The 23503-nt window shown below is 33.8% G+C and overlaps 3 protein-coding genes across 5 annotated transcripts; 2 read left to right on the top strand and 1 right to left on the bottom strand.

Moving 5' to 3' along the window:
• The first annotated feature begins 262 nt into the window (after positions 1-262).
• LOC115708183 (uncharacterized) lies at positions 263-12655 on the top strand. Of its 2 annotated transcripts, none has more exons than XM_061108494.1 (5): positions 263-669; positions 784-918; positions 1016-1053; positions 1197-1263; positions 2599-3184. In XM_061108494.1, the coding sequence occupies exons 1-5, from the start codon at positions 466-468 to the stop codon at positions 2977-2979; spliced, it is 825 nt and encodes a 274-aa protein (XP_060964477.1). In that variant the 5' UTR covers positions 263-465; the 3' UTR covers positions 2980-3184. The 2 variants fall into 2 exon arrangements, with proteins under 2 accessions (XP_060964477.1, XP_060964478.1); XM_061108495.1 differs by lacking the exon at positions 2599-3184 and adding an exon at positions 11529-12655 and having other exon boundaries at positions 264-669.
• LOC115705901 (fluoride export protein 1) lies at positions 5770-10185 on the bottom strand. 2 transcript variants are annotated; one of them, XM_030633362.2, is made up of 7 exons: positions 9917-10185; positions 8364-8798; positions 8117-8194; positions 7603-7701; positions 7162-7354; positions 6608-7032; positions 5770-6336 (listed from the first exon to the last, which is right to left on the bottom strand). In XM_030633362.2, the coding sequence occupies exons 2-7, from the start codon at positions 8772-8774 to the stop codon at positions 6112-6114; spliced, it is 1431 nt and encodes a 476-aa protein (XP_030489222.2). In that variant the 5' UTR covers positions 8775-8798; positions 9917-10185; the 3' UTR covers positions 5770-6111. The 2 variants fall into 2 exon arrangements, with proteins under 2 accessions (XP_030489222.2, XP_030489218.2); XM_030633358.2 differs by lacking the exon at positions 9917-10185 and adding an exon at positions 9201-9218.
• On the top strand, positions 12238-12655 carry LOC115705902 (uncharacterized). Its single transcript, XM_030633365.2, has one exon. It carries the CDS (start codon positions 12314-12316, stop codon positions 12554-12556), a length of 243 nt encoding a protein of 80 aa, XP_030489225.2. The 5' UTR covers positions 12238-12313; the 3' UTR covers positions 12557-12655.
• Positions 12656-23503: the final 10848 nt, after the last annotated feature.

Here is a 23503-nt window from a genome sequence, read left to right as displayed (position 1 = left end):
TTAGTACATATCAAAATTTGAAGAGCATAATTTGGTAGATACAAAATTTGGGGAGCATGATTTAGTACATAAACAATCACTGAAGCAGTAAAATTGAATAAAATTAAACAAAGTCTTTAAATCTAACAATCTCAATAGTTCAGAGAGAATTTTTAACGGACAAAAAAGTTCAGGGGTCACGATTTAGTACATGTGAAAATTTAGGGAAAAAAATCCTAATTAGCTTGTATTAAATAATATAATTATTGCTTGGACGGCATGTGCAATGTGGTGTGCTCTTGTAATTGGGTTACGTTTTATTGTCGTTTTAATCAAATGTGCCCCTAATTTGGCATCTTTCCGCCTTTAACATCTTATTTTTTCTCCCAAACGAGAGGCCTAAAAACAATGTTGTTTCACTCATATGATTATGAATAATGGATCTTGGTTTCTACACCAGTAACGTTTGCATTGGTTGCCAAAATCATGATGCTGCATTGTTGGACAACTTCCACTGCTTCTACACCTTCTCCTTTTCAATCTAAGACTCCTAATTTGCCTTTCTTCAATCCAAGAAACCCTCCCAATGTCCTTTTATCCAAACCATTCTTCTTCTTCCCCAAGCCAAGACCCACAACAGCTCTCAAAGCTCATTTCTTGGATGAAATCCCTCAGCTTTTCCATAACAAGGTCAAGAATTATACTGGGTATTCCTTATTTTCTTTTTTTTCTTTCGTTACAACTTGTTTGGTGTGATTTATGTTATGTATTTGTACTGAATCCATTAATTCTTTCTTTCTAAAGGTTTTGATAGCAGCTGGTGTTTCTGCGGCAATTGGGCAACTCTCTAAGCCTTTTACATCTGTGATTCTGTATGGGAAAGAATTTGATATCAAGTCTGCTATTCAGGCTGGGGGCTTTCCTTCAACTCATTCCTCTGTAAGCCTTTTTTCTTCTTCTTCTTTCTTCGTTTCACTCGTGTAGTTTGATTTTTCAAGTGGGGGTTGTAATGTTTGATGCAATTCTTGATGGATAGGCAGTTGTGGCTGCTGCAACATGCCTTGGTCTTGAAAGGTATGTAGTGTTAATATCTTACTATTTTCTCTTTAGTTTTAGCTCTAACAATTTTCAATTTGGTTGTGCTGATTCATTTGAAACCTGACTACATTAGTTAGATGTTGAAATTTAAAGCAAACACAATGTTTGTTTATCTGCAGGGGATTCTCGGATTCACTGTTTGGTGCAACAGTTGTTTATGCTGGCCTTATTATGTATGATGCCCAGGTATGAATCTGTTTGAAAATTCTTCTCATCAATATTTGGTATTGTGATGCATGTTAAATAGTAGCAGAAGTGTAGCCACCTTGATTTAGATTTTGATGGTATTTTTTCTTTTGATTTAGCCTGTTGCAGAAATTTGGTGGTTCATGGTTGAATATCATTATTTCTTTCTCAATTTGGGTTCTTTCTTATCATATAGGTTGATAAATTATTAAAGTAGAGACTTAGGAAACTATAGCAATTTCTATTTGAGGTGTCTAGGAAGGAATTAAATCTTAGATGTTGTCCAATCACATATTTGACCATTTGAGTGTCATTTGGAATAAAACTAATTATTTACATACAAAATGACTTGTGCACAAATTAGTTATGGTAAGTTTTCAGAGGACTTCATATTGAAGAATTAGTCTGTTTGTGCAAACAACCCTCATTCGTGATTCGTGATTTTTTACTTTGATGGGTTGTCTGTGAGAGAAATATTTGTATGTGCAGTGTTTATAATGTTGCTAATGCAGAATTAGTTTCAAATCTGTAAATAAAATCAATTTGACTGGTAAAAGAATATCTATGGAGTATAGACTTGGGTATGCCCCCTATGTTTTTTCGTATTTTTGCAACCTTGTTCTTGAGAATCTGTTTTCTGCAGCTAAGCCCTTGAGTTTTAAAATATTGCAATGAATTTTATACAGTAACAAAATGCTTAGATTTTGAAGATCATTTGTTACTTCACTATATACTATACATCCCAAAATTTCTTGGAAATCATGCCGTACATGAAAATTCAAATTAAAAGACTGATCATTTTGTAGAAAAAAGAAGAAGAAACAACAACAATTTTTAAAGGATTGTACTAGATTGCAAAAGTTAAAGAGACATTTAGACTAAACTATCTAATCTTTGTATGGCCAAATCATGTCATATCAAAATTTACTGCTTGTTTATCATATTACTCTATTTCAGAGCAATTTGTTGTTAAGTTGTTGAGGATTATAATTTCTTCAGTGTTTAACTTATACTAAAAAGTTTCAGACCATTGCTTCCTATTCATCTCATTAGGTGATATTGGCAATATGGGCATTAATTGTTTTACTTGTTGTGACATGATCGATGAATTTTCACGTCTGTCACTATCTTCTCTACTAAGAACTAGTTTATATTACTCATGGTTTTCAGTAGACTTATCAAACATTGAACTGGATTAACTTAGTGCAATTTAATTATTAATCATACGGTTCGAGCTTAGGTTGATGAAGTTGTCATTTGATAGATTTTCTATTCTTGTTTGAATTTAGTACTGTTGTTTCATGAAACTAAGAAGCATTATCCATATTCTCACAGGGTGTTAGAAGAGAAGTAGGAGTTCATGCAAAGACACTGAACGAAATCCTAAAAGCCAAATCACGAGAAAGCTCAACTCATGCCAAGGACATAGATGGCTTTGATTGTCAACCAGGAACATCATTGCCCTTGAACTACTCATCCAAAAATGAATTAAATTCTTCAACATCAAAAACCAGAAACGCCCTTTTAGTACCAAAGTCAGAGAGCAAGACTCAGATGCAGAATCCTTCTGGTTTAGCAGATGACACTGGGGCAGGATTAGAAAGAATTTTTAGCTATTATCCACTAAAAGAATCAATTGGTCATACTGAAATTGAGGTCATTGCTGGTGCTTTACTTGGCTTCTTGGTAAGCCTTGTTGTAGACACCCTTATTTGATGTTAAATACACTCTTCTTACATATCATTTTAATTCGGTTCTTATAGAACTAATATGCGTTTTAGATTATAGTCGAGTTGCACATAAATTAATTTTGTAGCTAGCTAGGTTCTACTTCTGCAGCATATAGAGGTGAATGAATAAATAGTGTAATAAAATCAATACATTCCATAACAAATATAAAATTCTCTGTCAAATTATATTCTATTCTGTTCGATTCTTATCTTCTTTTTCATTTTATTTTAGACTCATTTGACGTGTTTGTAAACAATGCTTAAATTGATATGTGAGATCTGCTACTATTCTCATATCTTCCAAGTATATATGCAAGTTTATAGCTTTTTTTGTTTTCTTTCTTAACAAAGTTAATATATATGTTAATTAATTACCGACTGCCTAAAAATGAATCTGATATATAATAGATGTGTAGAGTTAGTAAAGGGCAGTTTTATTTTTTTAGATTTAATAACTTGGCATTTGGATAGCATTATCCAAATATTGTGACATAGTTAAAATATTAACTAATGAGTTAATGTTAATTCAAAGTGCAACCTTAGTTAGACTATAGGCACCACCAATGTTACAATCCCACTGAAGAAGAAAAGGAAGAGAATGATATATAATACATTCTTAATTATAATAGCACACCACTTTTCTATAAATGACTTACTAAAAATTTAAACTCACCACCAAATTCTGCTGACCCTCTTAACATTTTAGCTAAGTAAATTCTTAGAAAAATTCTTAAATTTTTACAACTTTATTCGTTCAAACTTTTTTTTCTCAAAATGTAGGATAGGTCCACCACAGTTCATAAGTTTGTTTTTTGCGGTTCGTAAGTTCATTTTTCTACGGCTCGTGTTTTATTTTTTTGAATTTTGTTTTTTAATTAATGAGATATTTTTTCAATAAATATTTTACCATACAATCATATAAAAAAAAATTATTAAAATTTAAATATTTATTAATAAATACTTAAATTATTATTATTATTAAATTATAAAGATTTAAACATGTACGGACTTATTTATGTTTGTTACGATTTAACTCTCCCACTCGACAATTATTTTGCTCTGTAGTCCTTCCGTTCATTTTGGTCTGTTAAGTGTCCCAGTATACACAAGTATACACGTGGCAAAATTTTATAAGTCTACCTTATTTTAATAATTAAAAATTAAAAAATAATTTTTTTTCTTTCCTTTTTTTTCTTTTCCTTTTTTTTTCTTTATGCTTCTTCTTCACACTGGCCAGAAAACTACCCCCAAAAACACACACCAGCCCACCAACCCCCACTCCAAAACCCAACACCACACCACCCCGGCCAGACCCCAATCCCATAAAGATCACATCTCTCTTTTCCTTCTCTCCATCATCTCTCTTTTGATCCCGACAAGACCACCACCCAAAGAACAAATAACCCAAATCTGCAACCCACAACCCATTAAAAAGAATTCTTTGGTCTCTTTTATTTGACAGGGCACGGGGGGTTCAAGTTTGTAGGGGAGCAACGACGTTTGGGTTCCAGGGGTCGACCTGTTTAGGTTCGAAGGGGGTCGACCTGTTTGGGTTCCCAGGGGGTCGACGACGTTTTGATTTGTAAGGGATCGATGACGCTTGGGGGTTTAGGCATTTGGGTCTGTAAAGGGTCGGAGCACAGTACACCTAATCCGTCCCTCCCCGGTGATGCACAAGCAGATAGAAATAGATTAACGAGAGAGAGAGAGAGAGAGAGAGAGAGAGAGAGAGAGAGAGAGAGAGAGAGAGATGATGATTTTGGTTTTAGGGTTTTCAATTAAAGAAAAAAGAAAAAAGAGAAAAAATATTTTTAATTATTTTTCTGATTTTAATTTTTTATATTTTAAATTATTTTTTTAATATTTATATTATTAATACTAGGTAGACTAATGAAATTTTGTCAGTTTGGCACTTAACAGACTAGTCAAGTTGATTCATTAGTACAAGCACAAATAAATCAATTAAGAGCCTCGCTCAAGGCCTGGCCGGCTCAAAACTTATAGATCTAGAACTTAAACCGGACTAGATGATCATCATTCTCTCTAAAAATCAACGCTCTCGACCTACCGCCCAAGTTTAAAATGCCAACACAAAAATTGTATATAGGCAAAGAAGATTCTTTGTCTCACATTAAATATTTGAAATGCAAATGGACTTACAAGCGGTTAAAAGTAAATATACGGTGTAAAATCTTCTCAGCTACTTTGGCAAAGGCTGCCTGGCAGTAGTACTTCAAATTAGCTCCAAGAAAGTTTAATTCGTGGAATTCTTTCATGTTAGAGTTTCGTACACAGTTTTCCTCTTCTCAGCAACTCCCATCTCACTTAGAAAACTTGATAGAAGTGAAGCAAATAACAAGGGAACCTTCGAGAACTTGCATCAATAAATTTATGATAGAAGCAACAAAGGTAAAAGGGTTTACAGAGGAAGAGAGGCTGGCCGCAATCTTAAAAGGTATTAAACCTCTAGAAGAATTGTTGAAAGACATAAAAAGACATACTATAGGATCAATAAAAGAATTCTCAAACTGAGCAGATAAATTTATAAAGCTCGAAGAAGCAATTGAACATGTAATAAAAATAGAGTAACATTACAATTATATCCTTCAAAAAAATAATATTATTAAATGTGAAATGTTTTGGCACAAAAGTCGATTACAATAGATACAATTCCACCTGACATTAGCAATTTGTATCGTATGTCAAATATGAAAAACAATAGTATATTCAACTGCACTCACAGCCACATTATAGATTTTTTTTTTTTACAGATCCATGCCCAAGACTATATCAGAATCATATATATAAAAAAAAAATATATGAATTAGTAACATTTGCCAACATTAAATTATGAAAGGGAAAAAAAACTATACAAGCTTAATCTTTTTCCTTTTGCTAATACACATTAAGATGAGAAATTGTATAACATAAAGCTAACCAAACCTCTCCGTGTAGTTAAATTCCGCACAATAGGTGGATAAATTAGATTTTCTAATCTCATACATAAAAATCATCCAATCCTATCCTATCTAATTCGATCTTATTTTTCGAAAATGACCTTTGTATTAAGGACTTTGTCAAGTTGAGCAGAACAGAAAAGAAAGAATCTTACCCCATGTTAGTTGTATTTGTATCCTTTAGACCAAACTGGTATAGAGAAGATAAGAGTTCCCAAGCCAAATGAGAAGCATATAGTGATCATAGCATATACGTATGCCCTCCAAGGATGCTTACTTTCTCTCATTGCATTAAACTCGGCAATGAAGGTCGAAACCGTACTCAAACAACCTAAAAACCCAAGTTGTATGCCTGCAGTTATAGTATCACAAGTCTTAGTGTTCACCTGTATCAAAAAAAAAACAGCTCTTAGCTAAGTTCTTCATAAAGATGCTGCTTCCCTATTTCAGACACAAACATATTGCGAAATCGATTAGGCTTACCAAATTTATACTTCTTAACATAATTTGTGCACCATACATTAAAGAAATCAATAACAATAATAGCATGCACTACAATAATCACACGAAGAAAACCATATGGCATTGTGTTTTACACTTCTATTTTGCTAAGACGACTTTAAATACGTAATACATAAAAGATAGGAATAGTCATACCGCATTTCTAATAGTAGAGAGTGCAGCCATGATACATGATGCAGCTACATTTGCAATTAGAGTACCAAACGGAATCCATTTAAACAAACCCGCCCTTCCTAATCCACATCCATTAAGTCGAGCTAAGAACCACCTAATCCACACACCTGTGGGCCCTACTATGCAGCCTAACCAGAGCTGAGCCTCACTGCCACCGTTTTTAAACTCCTTTCTCAACATTATACCGCTCACACTCCACAGTAAACATAGAATTAGAAAGAACACCACCATGACAGCTATGTGACGCTCGCGACTGTCTACTCTCCAGATACTCTCAGAGCTGTGAATGCTGCTCTTTTGGTTTGTTATTTTCTTTTCAAGAAGGTGCCTAAAACCCTTGGCTGTCTCAACTCCAAATATAATAGAGTAAGCAGCAAGAAACAAACCTGAAAATAACTATAAAGGGATCAGCCAACTTGGGGAGTTTGGTCTAACAATCTAGCAGCAGTTGCTGCTTGTCATGATTGTAGATAACCCAAACAAAAATCATTTCTCGTAATATCAACATCTCTTACCTATTAGAAAACCAAGCACTGATGAAACCCAGTGACCTTCGACACTAAGTTCAAGCATTTTTTGGTTCCAACCACTGAAAGTAGTAAGGCTTCCTAGGTAACCAGTTGATAAACCAATAGCAAGAAAATCAGACACACGAGATATGTCACCTTTGAAGACAACACCAAACCACCCCATTAGAAAAGAGCCAACCTGAAAGAAAGCAAAGTAATTTCACTTGAAGAGAGTCTCACAACCTCAGTAGTTACAAGCGCTCTTGGAAACTGAATTTAAGTTCAATAATCATGAAATCACATGCAGCACAATTCCGTGTAATAATTGTAGCTAAACAATATATTCTCAAAATAGAGATACACAAAGGAAATATAGCAGAATACTATATAGGTGTAGGTATGAAAGTACAGGGACAGAGAGATGGAAACACAGAGTGAGAGAGAAACCATATTAGACGGAAGGTCGAGATAAAGAAGAGTTTCGTCGCTTGTTACTCCAGCAGTTCCAGGACCAAATAGTTTTTGTAGCAAATACCTCGTTAAGACCTGCATATGTAACAAGAAAGATATGCTGATGAGAAAGACAAAAGCAATTGGAACTTTAATGGGAACGTATTACTTTTTAAAAAAAATATTTTGGAGACAAGAAATTCTAGAATAAAATTTGTAGAACCGTATAAATATGTTAATGAAGAATGTTCTTAAAGGGCATACGGCGTATAAACTTAGTTGATTTGCCAAAAATTATTACACATTCTATTCAGCAGGAAATGAAACTTGCCAATGTGTATTGAGACCAAAGAGCTAGTAATCAAGCTTTGGCTGATACAAAATCCTACTAAAGACCATATTATTATTTATGAGGTTCTTAGGCTGATACAAAATCCTACTAAAGACCATAATTTAAATTACCAATTCTTATTGAAGTAGCTGGATTAACCATTGCAATCAAGTATATTACCCCCAAAATCCCAAAAACAGCCAAATGAGTAAGACAAGAACTGTACTTCAGCAGCTTTGGCACTTCTTTCTTGTCATTCTGCGTTAAAATGAATAAATGAACAAAATAAGCACACAAGAGCTTGTGATGTACTGGCATGATATGACTATATCTAGACTGAACTCTCAGTATCATCATCAAAATAATAAAACCAAAAAGTTGCAAGAATATCTTCTGAAGATAACAAAAAACATAAGAAAAAACTTACTTGCATTTTGCTTTCAGCTTGCACCATACCATCAGTTGAAAGAGGAGAAAAAAGTTCTGAGCCAGAGTTCAAGACTGTAGAGTCATGAGAGTTTAACACATTTGAATGTGAAAGGGAATTTTCTGCAATAGGAACAACCACCCCACTTTCTGATACATGATCGAAAGAAAAGCGAAGGCTTGCACTCCTACTGTCAATGTTGCTATGAAGAGCCCTATCACCAATATCACCTGCCTCTGACACACTCTCACATTCAATGGTGTCATCCATTTGTGAGGAGAGCACACTTGATAAATTAAAAGATCTCCTTCTCATTGAAGAACTAGCACTGCTTGTATGGCGAAATGACCCACTTTGTCCAACTTGAGGTTCAGAGTCACTAGTCACTCGGTAACCTCCCACCGGAAGCATAGTGCTAGATTTTTCTTGAGATGACTTCAAAAATTTTCAACAAACATATCAAAATTTGAATACATAAGGGAAAAAACATATAATGTATACCTCAGAAAGATGATAAGACAACAACAATATGTAAGCAAAATGAGCAATTCTCACTCATCTTTCAATAAAAACAACTGTATGTATATGAACAAACTGAAGCCACTTACCAGTTACAGTAACATCCTTAATTACATACAATAATCTTATAACATTTTCATTTTGCATCAATCAAAGAAGAAATTATTGAAATCAAATCTTCTGGGGTGTTTTTGTTGCATACATTTCAATCAAACTGAAGTGAGGAGTCCCTCAATTCAGAGTCATATGTCAATAAAGTCCTAAAGAAAAGGCTGTAAAATAAAAGTTGAGAACTTTCTGTAAACTGTAGCATTATACCATTATGAGACTTTCTTATTTAATTACTTGCTTCACTTCTTAGCGCCAAAACTCCTGAACTTGAAATCTTTTCAGGTTCGAGGTTGTTCATTGGAACCAAATATGAGAAGAAAAAAAAGACAAAGAGAGAAGGTAGTCCAATTAAACATATCAAGATCCAAAAGGTTTCTAAACAATTACTGTTTCTCACACAAATCTCAAGTAACACCATCTCATTTCATTGTACATCAGGGTCAGCACAAATGACTATGCTAGGAAAATAGACATACTTTCAAACCCCAAAAAAAAGAAAGTTAACCAAAAATGCTTGAATTTATTCAACATATTTCACATCACTGAAATTCCCATATTCCAAAATGAGCAACCGACTTGCCAGTTGAATTTAGTTCATAACCACATAAACTAGCAGACCTTACTCAATGTTTACAAATAATCATTAAGGAAACAAAAAAATTGTAAAATGAATGCGGAGAGGTCTACTCTCAATTATTGCTCATCCAAAATATATATATATATAAACCCATTTCGGCTTTTCATCAAACACCAAGAGTGCATGGTTGATACAAAAATCAGAGGTGTATATAATATATATATCTAATAATTAAAAACAACAACAATAACACATATGGGTTTAATGAAACAATATCTTTGCAAAATCTCATATCGCAATATGTTAAAGAAAAGGAAAAGAATAGTTTTTGAGAGGAGCCTAACACCTTAGGAGTGAAAGCAAAGCAATGGCGGCTGGTATAGTTGGTGGTGAAGAGGCCTCTTTTACCAACACTCCTTGAACTAAGTAAGCTCCTCTTCTTCTATCTATGATCTATCTTTCCTCTCCAATTGTATGTATTACAGAAACACTCGAATCAACAACCCAAGAAGACAAAATAGTAACCTTAGGATGCCAAACCCTAATATGGAAGGTAATTTTCTAATCCCGAATTCTCACTACTCGGCAGCCACCATTTCTCTCAAAGTTGAAAAATTTTCAAACTTTCTCTTCTTCTCATCAGACAAAAATTCTAAATTTATCAAAACAAACTTTCAGTAAAATGAAATTAGTCTATAGTTTTTATCAGAGCTTTTGGAAAATTAAATAAAAATTAGAATATAAAGTTATGTAGTGTCCATACCCAGATTTAAAAGTGAGATCGAGGGTAGAAGCCGATTCCAACGACGCCGAAAACAACCTCACGTTTTTCATTTCTCCTTCGCCATTGCGCAGATAAGTTAGGGTTAGGGAGTTGAGACTTGAGAGAGAAAGAGGGATATGTGGCTGGCTGGTATATTTTCCAAATAAATAAATTCAAACAAATATTAAGTTTTAATTATTAATTACATTTTTTAATACCTAACATTTCAAAAATGTCACAATTTATTTTTACTCACATCTTAAAATGCCACTAAATTTTTCGTTTGTTTGCTACCTTGTTCTTGAGAATTTGTATTCTGCAGTGAAGCCCTTGAGTTTTAAAAAAGATATAGTTGCAATGAATTTTATACAGTAACAAAATGTTTAGATTTTGAAGAGCAATTGGTACTTCATTATATACTTTACATCCCAAAATGACTGGGAAATCATACTACTATAGGAAAATTCAAATCCAAAGACTCATCATTTTGTAGAAAAAAGAAGAACAACAACCATTTTTAACAGTGTACTAGATTGCACTTGTTTATATCCAATTACTCTATTTCAGAGCAATTTGTTGCTATGGAAACTTTTACTTTTCATTTAAAACTTTCTGGAAATAATTTAAATTAACATATTCAGTTTATGGTATTCCATTAGTGGAAAAGATTTTGCTGGTATCATTAAATGTGCACACACACTGTATTGATCGTCTGTGAGTTGGTCAAGTTTCATTTTGGTTGGAATTCTGGCTTATTAGCTAAAGCAGTTATGTTTTTGTCTTTGGGTACGTCTTGTTAAGTTGTTGAGGATTATAATTTCTTCAGTATTTTAACTTGTACTAATAAAAAGTTTCAGACCATTGCATCTTATTCATCTCATCTCATGAATAGTTGAAGATAACTTAGGTGATATTGGCAATATGGTCATTAATTGTTCTACTTGTTATGACATGATCGATGAATTTTCATGTCTTTCACTATCTTCTCTAACTAAGAATATAACTTAGTGCAATGTCATACTTAATCATCAAAAATTGAACTGGATTAACTTAGTGCAATGTCATTCTTAATCATATGAAGTTCTCATTTGCTACATTTGTTATTCTTGTTTGAAATTGCTACTATTGTTTCTTTTTCGCATGTTGTTATTACCTGAACTGAAACTAGGAAGCATTATTATCCATATTCTTACAGGGTGTTAGAAGAGAAGTAGGAGTTCATGCAAAGACACTGAACGAAATCCTAAAGCCCAAATCGAGAAAGCTCAACTCATGCCGAGGGCATAGATGGCTTTGATTGTCAATCATTGCCCTTGAACTACTCATCCAAAAAATGAATTAAATTCTTCAACATCAAAAACTAGAAACGCCTTTTTAGTGCAAAAGTCAGAGAGCTGGCAGATGACATTGAGGTAGGATTAGAAAAAATTTCTAGCTATATTCACTAAAAGAATCGATTGGTCATACCGAAATTAAAGTCATTGCTGGTGCTTTACTTGGCTTCTTGGTAAGCCTTATGTAGACACCCTTATTTGATGTTAAATACTCTTTTTACATATCATTTTGATTCTATAGAGTACATTGAATACAGCAACACCATAACATTCGGTTCTTAAAGAACCAATGTGAGATCTGCTACGTATAGCAAATGCTCTAGCCTCTAGGAATACATGTTTAGGTCCCAATTCTGTTAAGGATAAGAACCAATATTCACATACCACGTGCATGCATGGTTAACATACACGTGGTCTAATCAATAGTGACTCTTACACATTGAGATTTGAACAAAATGCCAAGTGTCCAAAATCACATTTTATGGAGCGCCACTTGGCGTGGCAATAGTTAGCCACGACTAGTACTAGAGGCCACGTACGTTAACTGGATCGAAACAATACCATCATCATTGTTAATATATATGTATATAGTAGAACGGTTCTGAAATTATAAAGCAATATAATTAGATCAAATTAATAAATAAAGATGTCAGGGGCACAAGGAGCTCAGCCAAAGAATTCGAAAACGGCAACGACTTACGAATCGACACAGGGAGGAGAGAACAGAACGAAGATCGAGTTGAAATCGCGGGAGGACGAAGGAGGCATTCAGATCGATAAAATCCAGGATAAGGTTCCTGATGCCGCCGGTAAAGGCGGTCCCGTTTTCGGTGCTGCCAACGACGACAAAAACCAAGATCTCGGCGTTACGGGCACTGGCTCTGAGTGACTATAGCTACTTATAATCAAACTATATATATTTAAATATGTACGAATATATATTTATGTAACTCAGTTTCGAATAGGATATATGCAAGTTTATAGTGTAGAGTTTTTTTTTTTTTGAGAATAATTATCTTATTATAAGTTTAGAAATAAAAATAAGGGATTTCACCTAACCAATAAGCTTGTTTAGTCAAGTCATTTGAACAGTTTGGTTTGCATCACAACTAACATGAGAAACAAAAAGAAAATAGAATAATTAAATTTTAACATCAACAATAAGATCTTAAAATAAAGATGTTATACCGAAATTAAATACAATAAAATTAAAACGAATTACTGATAGAATAATCTGGCTGAGTTACGGACAATGTCACTCTCTTTAAGACGTTTCACGGCTCTGCTCGAAGTGTGTACGGCAGTCTAGCAACCACGGCGTCCTCAGGATAAAACAACTTCTGTATAAGTACGATACGTTCTGCACTGAACTGTATCGCTCTATAACACCCTACTATTTGCTCTGAGAAAAATCGTAAGGTAGAAAGAAAATAATTTTTTTAATGTTGGAAAAGATGTATATTTACGTTGTTCTGATACGACTTATAGAAGTCGATCCAAGAAAAAACAGTAATGTTATCGTTCGGGGAGGAGTTGGATCGTGGGAGGAAAAGGTGGATCATTGACTGATCGCGTTTTACCTTTTCTGATCACGTGTTAAAATTAATTAATAAATAAATAAATAAATAATAAATTTTTATTTAATTAAATAATTTTTCTTTAAAATATAAAGTGACACTTCACCCGCCCGCCAATCCAACCCGGCCCGACTCGGATCGGTAAGACGGCGGCGCGCGTGTGGTGGTCCAGTGTGTGAGTCCTTACCCATGCGCGCAAAACTGGGTACTCTTGGGCCCAAACCCATATCTCAAACTTGCACTAGATATACACTTCAAATGTAGTGTTTCTATCCCATATGGGACTCCTACTCACACACTTCACTTTCTATTTTTACATAATTTCATACAAAGTTCCAACAATCCCCCACTTGAAATTTTTAAAAATATTTTCTCGAGCAACATCAAACAATAAGACAGTGCTTCAGCAAAGATGTTTTTCGATTTGAATCTTGCATAGTAAATACGATTTAGATTTTACTAGAGTGACTCGAAGTCTTGAACTCTATCTCTAACGTCGTCCCACGCACCAATCTTTCAAGGGTGTATTCAAATAAGCCCGTGCGTTAATGGCCATGCACGTCTATCCCAGTATAGTGAACGCTCTAGAAATTTTGCCCCAAATTTCATAGGAAGCGGCCCCACTCCCACATTCACATAGGTGAGTCTATCAAGAGTACTCTTGTAGCTCGGTACTCCACTCCACATAGAGTATAGATCTCATTAAGAGTTTCTATTAACTCATCATCTTATCGCTTCAGGACTTCATGCTTCTCGTATAATAATAGCATGATCAACACATATCACCTCATAACTTGTTATTACCCGTTGAACCTAATTCTTGGGATCTCCAGTCATTAGGTTGGGTTACCATTATGAGTGACTCATCTTTCTAAGGGCAATAGTCCCATTCCTTTCAAAGTTTTATAGACTTTTTCTCTAGCTAGTCCTTTCGTCAAAGGATCTGCTAAATTGTCATCAGTGCGTACATGATCCACTCTAACAGCTCCTGTTGAGAGGAACTCTCTAACAGTGTTGTGCTTACGACGGATTTGTCATTTCTTACCGTTGTAATAACGGTTCTGGACTTTTGCAATAGCCGCGGTACTATCGCAATGGATCAACACAGCTGGTATCGGTTTTTCCCATAAAGGGATCTCAGCTAGCAGGCTTCTAAGCCAACCTGCTTTTTCACTAGCAGAGGCTAGTGCTATCATTTCAGACTCCATGGTGGACTGTGCTAAAATAGTCTGCTATGCTAAAAATATAGCCACTTGTAGCTTTGGAGTCATCTGACAAAGTGTTCCAGTCTGCATCACTGTATCCTTCAAGGACAGCTGGAAACCTTTGATAGTGCAATCCAAGGTTCATGGTTCTCTTAAGGTATCTCATTACCCTCTCAATAGCATGCCAATGCTCTATACTAGGCCTATTGGTAAACCTGCAAAATAATCCCACGACATAGGCAATGTCGGGTCTCGTACAATCAGTGGCACATCGAAGACTGCCAATGATGCTCGCATAGTCAGATTGTCTCACACCATCACCAATGTTATTGAATAGTTTTACACTTGGATCATATGGTGTGCAAGCAGGTTTACAGTCAAAGTAATTATATTTCTCGAGAATCTTCTCAATGTAATGAGATTGATCCAAAGAAATTCCCTTTTCAGACCTAGTAATCTTAATACCAAGAATTACATCAGCTTCTCCGAGGTCCTTCATATCAAAGTTAGCATATAATAATGATTTCACAGCATTAACAGAATGGATATTTGAACCAAATATAAGCAAATCATCCACATATAGGCATATAATAGTGCAAATGTCATTATCAGATTTATAGTAAATACATGTGTCACTTTCATTCACTTTGAAGCCATCTGAGATAACTAAATTGTCAAATTTCTCATGCCATTGCTTAGGTGCCTGCTTAAGACCATACAGAGATTTATCTAACTTGCAAACCTTATGTTCCTGGCCTGGGATCACGAACCCTTCAAGTTGATCCATGTATATTTCTTCTTCTAATTCACCATTAAGGAACGTTGTCCTAACATCCATTTGGTGCACAACTAAATTGTCTATAGCAGTCAGAGAAATTAAAACTCTAATGGATGTTATTCTACTGACAGGTGAAAAAGTGTCAAAGAAATCTACATTCTCTCTTTGTCTAAAACCCTTTGCTACTAAGCGAGCTTTGTATTTGTCAACAGTTCCATCAGGTTTTAATTTCTTTTTCAGAATCCACTTACAACCTATAGTTTTGCACCCGGGTGGTAAGTTTGTATAATGCCAGATTTTGTTCTTAATAAGTGAGTCTATTTCATCATCAACGACCTCTTGCCACAGGTCAGCATTTATGGAAGACAAAGCTTCTTGGAGGTTGGCAGGATCCTCCTCTAAGGTGTAAGCACAAAAATCTGAACCAAAAGTTTTTTCTACTCTAGCTCTCTTGCTTCTTCTAGGTTCTATTTCATTACTCTCAGTGTGCTCATTATTCCTAATGGTAGGGACATTGCTAGTAGATGTACCCCCACTATTTCTTAATTTAAAGGGAAATCTATGTTCATAAAATTCACCATCATTAGATTCCACTATAACATGTGCATTCAGATCATAGAATCTATATGATTTGCTATTCACCGCATATCCAATAAATACACATTCATAGGCTCTACTAGCTAGTTTTATTCTCTTAGGATCAGGAATCCTAACATAAGCTAAACATCCCCAGGTTCTAAAATAAGACACATTTGGTTGCCTATTTTTCAAGATTTCATAAGGTGAAATTTTACTCTTAGTTTTAGGAACTCTATTCAGAACATAACAAACAGTTAATAAAATTTCACCCCACCAGTGAGATGCAGCACCAGAATTCAACAAAATAGCCACAACTAATTTAGTAAATGTTCTATTTTTTCTTTCAGCTTTACTGTTCATTTCACGTGAATATGGTGCAGTCATTTCGTGTATCATACCATGTGAATTATAAAATTCAATAAACGAATTTGATTCACATTCAGTTCCTCTATCACTACGAAGCATTTTTATTTTCTTATTAAATTGATTCTCAATTTCAGCTACGAATAATTTGAACATGTCAAGTGCATCATTTTTATTTTTCATCACGTACACATAAGTAAAGTCAGAACAATCATCTATGAAAGTAATAAAATAACGTTCACCATTTTTGGTTAGCGTTCCATCAAGTTCACAAATATCAGAATGTATCAAATCTAAAGGTTCAATTTCTTTAGTAACTGATTTATGTGGTGTCTTAGTTATTTTTGCTTGACTACAAAAGATACATTTTTCAAAATCCTTTTCTGACATTTTCGGGATTAAGCCAATATTACTCATGTTCTTAATGATACGTTTATTAACATGACAAAGTCTAGAATCCCAAACATTAAAATCACACAGCATGTAAGCAGAAGAAGATACTTTATTAAATTCAACATTTAATTTAAACATTCCATCAGTAGCATAACCCTTCCCCACAAAAGTACCATTCTTAGTGATGGTGTACAAATCAACCCCAATTGTTTGAGTAAACCCAGCCTTATTAAGCAAAAAACCAGAAACCAGATTCTTTCTCATCTCGGGAGTGTGCATTACATCTTTCAGCAATAAGGTCCTTCCCGAGGTAAACTTTAGCTCCACGTTTCCAGTTCCAGCAACAATAGTGGTGTGAGAATCTCCCAACAACACTTTCTTGTCATCAGCAGCAGTGTATGTCTTAAACATAGCACGATCATAGCAGACATGGCGAGAGGCGCCAGTGTCTACCCACCACCCTTCTGATCCACCAATCATGTTGATCTCAGATATCATAGCTGTAAAAGCTTCTTCAGTCAAGTTAGTCTGCGGAGCAGTGCTAGGCTTGTTTCGACACTTTCGTGCCATATGACCCGGCTTGTTACAGTTGTAACACAAAAACTGTGCGGGGTCATTCTGTTTATGTGGAGGTGGCTGCCTTCCATGTTGGTTCCTATTATGGTTCCAACTCTGATTATTGTTAGGAGGAGGGTTGTTGCGGTTAGAATTGGAATTCGAGTTGCGGCTCTGATTCTTAAAATTTTTGCCATTAGGCTTCAGAACTGCTGATGTGGATTTCTTAGTGTTGTTGTTTGAAACAACAAGCACTTCATCTTTATGGTCTTGTTTTCTTGCTTCCTCCTCTATACGAAGGCGGGTGATCAAACTTTCTAAGGAAAATTCCTTAGTCTTATGCCTGAGAGTACTTTTGAAATCCTTCCAGGAAGGGGGTAACTTATCAATTAATACAGCAACTTGAAACTGTTCATCTAAAGTCATACCTTCTGAGATGATCTCATGTGCAATTTTCTGAAGCTCGTGAGATTGGGCTTCCACAGGTTTGTCGTCCACCATTTGATACTTGAGGTAGCGACTGACAGCATACTTTTTAGTTCCAGCTTCTTCAGTATCGTATTTCTTTTGCAGAGCATCCCATATTTCGTTTGTCGATTTATCTGAATTATAATAGTCATACAGATCGTCAGATAAATCGTTAAAATCTTACAGAGAAAGTTGTTTTTGACCCAAGAGTCCAATCCTTTTGTTGCTTCTCGCGTTCAGCCTCTTTGTCCTTGTCGGTAGAAGCTTCAGAGACAACCGGCTTCAAAGCAGTGAGAACGAAAGCAACTTTCTTCATCGTCAGGTAGAACAACATCTTCTGTTTCCATCGCTTAAAATGTAATCCCTCAAAACGGAAAGGCTTGTTAATATCGTTAGAAGCAGAGCCAGAAAATTCATCGGTAGCAGCCATAGCAGAACTTAACGTCTTAAAATTGTTATACCGAAATTAAATACAATAAAATTGGAACGAATTACCGATAGAATAATCTGGCTGAGTCGCGGACAATGTCGCTCTCTTTAAGATGTTTCGCGGCTCTGCCCGAAGTGTGCACGGCAGTCTAGCAACCACGACGTCCCAGGATAAAACAGCCTTTGTATAAGTACGATAGGTTCTGCACCGAACTGTATCGCTCTATAACACCCTACTGTTTGCTCTGAGAAAAATCATAAGGTAGAAAGAAAAGAATTTTTTTAATGTTGGAAAAGATGTATATTTATGTTGTTCTGATATGACTTATATAGAAGTCGATCTAAGAAAAAACGGTAAGAAAATGGTAATGTTATCATTTGTGGAGGAGTTGGATCGTGGGAGGAAAAGGCAGATCATTGACTGATCGCGTTTTACCTCTTCCGATCACGTGTTAAAATTAATTAATAAATAAATAAATAAAAAATAAATCTTTATTTAATTAAATAATTTTTCTTTAAAAAATAAAGTGACACCTCACCTGCCAACCCGGCCCGGCTCGGTCGGACGGCGGCGCGCACGCGCGTGTGTGGTGGTCCAGTGTGTGAGTCCTCACCCATGCGCGCAAAACTGGGTACCCCTTGGGGCCCAAACCCATATCTCAAACTTGCACTAGATATACACTTCAAATGTAGTGTTTCTATCCCATAAGGGTGTTCACAAAGTATCCGATCCAATCCAATCCGCACGATCCAATCCAATCCAATCCGCAAAATGCGGATATCCGCACTTGTGCGGATTGGATTGGATTGAAAAATTTAAAATCCGCACTTGTGCGGATTGGATGTAGTTTGATCTCAAAAAGTAATCGATCCAATCCAATCCGCACTTAATTATATATATTTTTAAAAAATTATAATATATAATATATATTAATTAAAAAAAGATACAAACTTCTAATTTCTTAATCTTTTTTAGTAATATATTGAGTTGGTGTATTTTATTTATTTTGTAATAAAAAACACAAGAAAAATAATTCTTCTTCACATAGACACATACACATAAAGTTTAAATATGTATATACTAACTTATTTATTTTAGTAATAGATACATATATATTTTAGTGTAAATCTAAAGATAAGTATACATATATTGATATATATATATATGTGTGTATTGGTTTAATTTGTATATAAATAGAGATGGAAATAGATTATTATTGGAGATTAAGAAACAATAGTTTTTTTTTTTTAAAAAAATTCTTTTTCTATGAAATATTAAATAAACTATTATTAAAAAAATAACCGATCCAAAATAACCGATCCAATCCGCACTATTGCGGATTGGATTGGATTGGATTTAAACTCTTATGCGGATCGGATTGGATCTAAAATATGAAATCCGCACTTAGTGCGGATTGGATATTGTTTGACCAAAAAAGTGCGGGTTGGATCGGATGAACACCCCTACTATCCCATGTGGGACTCCTACTCACACACTTCACTTTTCTATTTTTACATAAGTTCATACAAAGTTCCAACAGAAGAAGATCTCGATGTTAAACCATGAAGTGAGTGCACAAGAGATAAGCAGTCAGTTTCCACAACATGTAAAGGCATATTCATTTGTCTAGCCTATTGTAAGCCATAAAATAATGCCTTTACTTCCATCTCTTGGGGCCGAAGGTTACCATCAGTTTTCTTGCAGGTAGCAGCTAACACATAACCATTGGAATCACGAATAATGTCTCCTAATCCAATCTGGTTTGTAGCAAAGTGTATAGCAACATTCACGTTCAATTTAAGTTGAACTTAAGGAGGTGCTTTCCATGGAACTTGTTCTGCAACTGCTGGTGTCAAACTTTAAGGATATTGTGGACATTGTTCCACATGAAATAAAGAATTGAGCATGGGTTACTCTACTTATTGTCAATTGGTTTTAAGATGTAACTTCGTAATTCTCAATATGGTATCAGAGTCATATCTCTTGCGGACAAGTGATCCTATCCGATCTGCACCTATACAGATAGAGATCATGTTCATTCTGATACAGTTCAAGATTAATGAGCAAAAAATAACTATCATTTTGAGGGTGAATATTGTGGACATTGTCTCACATGGAATAAATAATAAATAATTGAACATGGGCTACTCTACTCATTACCAATTAGTTTTGAGATGAAACCCCATGATTCTAAACACAGCAACACTCTTTTGAGAAACATGAAAATTAAAGAGATATGCCATCTAATTTGAGAAAATTGCTGTCAGACCAAATAAATCGACCACATTGTGCAAATATAGTGTAGAGTTAGTAAAGGGCAGTTTTATTTTTTAGATTTAATAACTTGGCATTTGGATAGCATTTATCCAAATATTGTCACATAGTTAAAATATTAACTATTGAGTTAAAATATTGTCACATAGTTAAAAGGAAGAGAAGGATATATAATACATTCTTAATTATAGTACACCACTTTTCTATAAATGACTTACTAAAAATTTAAACTCACCAGCAAAGCCTGCTGACCCTCTTAACAAATTAGGTGGTTTTAGTAATCATTTTTGTTTTTAAATTTTTTAATCACAAAAATAAAAATAAAATAATAAATTTTTTGTTTTTAAATTTTATTTTTGAAAAATCAAAATGTGCTTTATAATTATTTTTGTTTTTTAATTTTAAAAATAAAAAATAAAGTGTATTCTGTAAATTTTATTTTTATTTTTATTTATTGATTTTATTTAAGTCAGATCAGATTTAAAAGTAATTTTTTTATTTTTAAAATTTAGATTTTTAATTAAAAAATTAAAAAAGTAAAAATAAATTTATAGAACATGATTTTAGAAAATTTTTTTTACTTTTTTAATTTTAAAAATAAAAAATTAATTAAAAAATATTACTAAACACACCTTTAGCAAAACAAATTCTTAGAAAAATTCTTAAATTTTTACAATTTTATCCTTTCAATTTTTTTTTCTAACTTTTTTTTTCTCAAAATATAGACCACGGTTCATAAGTTTCTTTTTTGCGGTTGGTAAGTTTGTTTTTTGTAGGGGCTCGTGTTTTACTTTTTTGCATTTTCTTTTTTAATTAATGAGATATTTTTTTAACAAATATTTTACTGTACAATCGTATAAAAAATTATTAAAATTTAGTTATTTATTATGTGGTGTAAAAATTCAAAAAGAAAAAAAAAAGATCTACATAAGGCACAATTTGTAAAAAAAAAATACATTTTTATATTTAAATTTTTTTTTATATTTTTATAATTTCCCATAAAAACAACACGAAAATAACAAAAAAATTACATAAAAGTAACATAAAAATATTAACTAAATAACATCAAAAAACAACAAAAAGTAACATACATATAACAAAAAATCAACAATAAATTAACAAGAGTGCAACATAAAAAGACCGTATTTTCTGTAAATAAAATTAAAAAAATCGTAAAAATATTTAAAATTCCATAAAACTGTATTTTTGTAATTTTTTTTATTGTATTTGTGTATTTATAAAATAATCCCACAAAAAAAATAATAGTAGAATTTGTAAAATAGGCCCATAGTTAAACTAGCCCATCTACCCAACCCTAACTCCAAGTAGATAAAACACACAAAAATATTATTAAAATGCTGATGGTAGGGAAGGGAAGGCAAGAAAAAAATAATAATAAAAAAAGAAATAAAAGACAATTTTAGTTTTATTAAAATATTTTATGTAAAAAAACAAAAAGAAAAAAAAAAGAAATATATTATTAGGCCATTTAATTTTAAGAGCCACCCAAGTGTGTAGCCCATATTTACAACACTCCAATATCATAAATATTGTATCAAAGGTATTAAATTTTATTTTCATATAAATAGAGTACACCCTCTCAAAAAAAATGTATTGATACATCTTTTATTTATTTTATCATATAAAAAAAATTAGTCTAATTATTTTTTTATATTTATATATGTTATTTAAAATACTTTATAAAATTTTGAAAAATTCAGAATAATTTACAATATAAAAAGCAGTGTTCAAATAGTCTATTTTACACACGTAAAATATAAAATAGTCACGGGTGCAATACGCTATTTGAATCTTATTTTTGGCATATTAAATTTTTTAAATTTTTTTAAAATTTTGCAAGATATCATAAATAACTATAACGTACATGACCACGCGAAAAAATTTGACTAAAAAATTATTTTGGATACCAAAACAGATAAGGTTGCATTAGTGCTTCCCTTTTAAGGAAGTGCATTGTAGAATTTTCCTATAAACAATATGTGGATACCACACTCCTACATGAATGGGTATTATAACCCCTTGAGATAAATGCTCAAAATTTTTCTTTCTCTCTACTTCTTTTAGAGGGAGACGGAATAATATCGAAAGTATCCTAGACAAAAATGGAACTTGGCTCCACGCTAGGAACCTGATTGGTAAACAATTCTTGGAGTTCTTCAATGCAATCTTCCACAATTGCAACAATGGGAAAAGGCTGAAGTGTGCTCACCTGATTATTGATCGTCTTTATCTTGTGGATTTGGAGGAGCTTGTCAGACCCCCAAATTTTGAAGAAATTCGTAAAACTCTGTTTAATATAGGCAACAATAAAACGCCTGGTCCGGACGGTATGTCTGTCTTTTTCTTCAAGCACTATTGGCAAACCGTGGGAAAGGACTTTTGTACAACGATTGAAGATTTCTATGATACTGGGATTATGCATAAATTAGTCCTCATCCTAAAAATTTAGAACCCAAAAAGAACTCACCACTTTAGGCCTATTTCTATTTGCATCTTACAAAGTAATTTTTAAGATCATTACAAATAAAATTAAGCCTCTCCTCAAAATTATTTTCCCTACTCAAGCTGCCTTCGTTCTTGGAAGGGATATTAAAGACAACAATGTTATAGTTCCAGAAATCATCCAAAGTTTTAATATGAAAAAAGGCAGAGAGGGATTCTTCGCTATCAAAATTGATCTTATGAAAGCCTATGACAAGCTTAGCTAGCAGTTCGTTGATCATGTTTTAAGATGTTTTGGGGTCCCGGATGAATTTTATAATTGGATTGATTAATGCATCTCAACTACAACCCTCAATGTTTGCCTTAATGGTGGTCAAGTTGGCAGGATTAGTCCCTCTAAGGGCCGACCCTGAGCATAGGCGGGCTAGGCCTGTGCCTAGGGCCCACCTAGCTCAGGGGCCCAAAAAAAATTTATCCCCTTTTAAAATTACACATTTTTTTATCAATTTTGAAAATACCACATTTTTTTCTAAATGAGGGCCCAAAAATATTTTTTTTCCCTATAGCCCACTAAATTTCAGGGCTGGCCCTGGTCCCTCTTGTGGTATTCGGCAAGGGAATCATCTCTCCTCGTATCTTTTCATATGGGATGCAGAAGTTTTTTCTAGGCTCTTTAAGGAGTCTATAAAAAAGAGTGAGACAAAGGGTATTAGAATCAGCTGGAGTGGCCCTGGTATTTCTCATATCTTAT

Source organism: Cannabis sativa, chromosome 1, assembly GCF_029168945.1.
Source record: "Cannabis sativa cultivar Pink pepper isolate KNU-18-1 chromosome 1, ASM2916894v1, whole genome shotgun sequence".
NCBI lineage: Eukaryota > Viridiplantae > Streptophyta > Magnoliopsida > Rosales > Cannabaceae > Cannabis > Cannabis sativa.
Note: the sequence above shows the minus strand (reverse complement) of the source record. Positions and strands in the feature narration are given on the sequence as shown.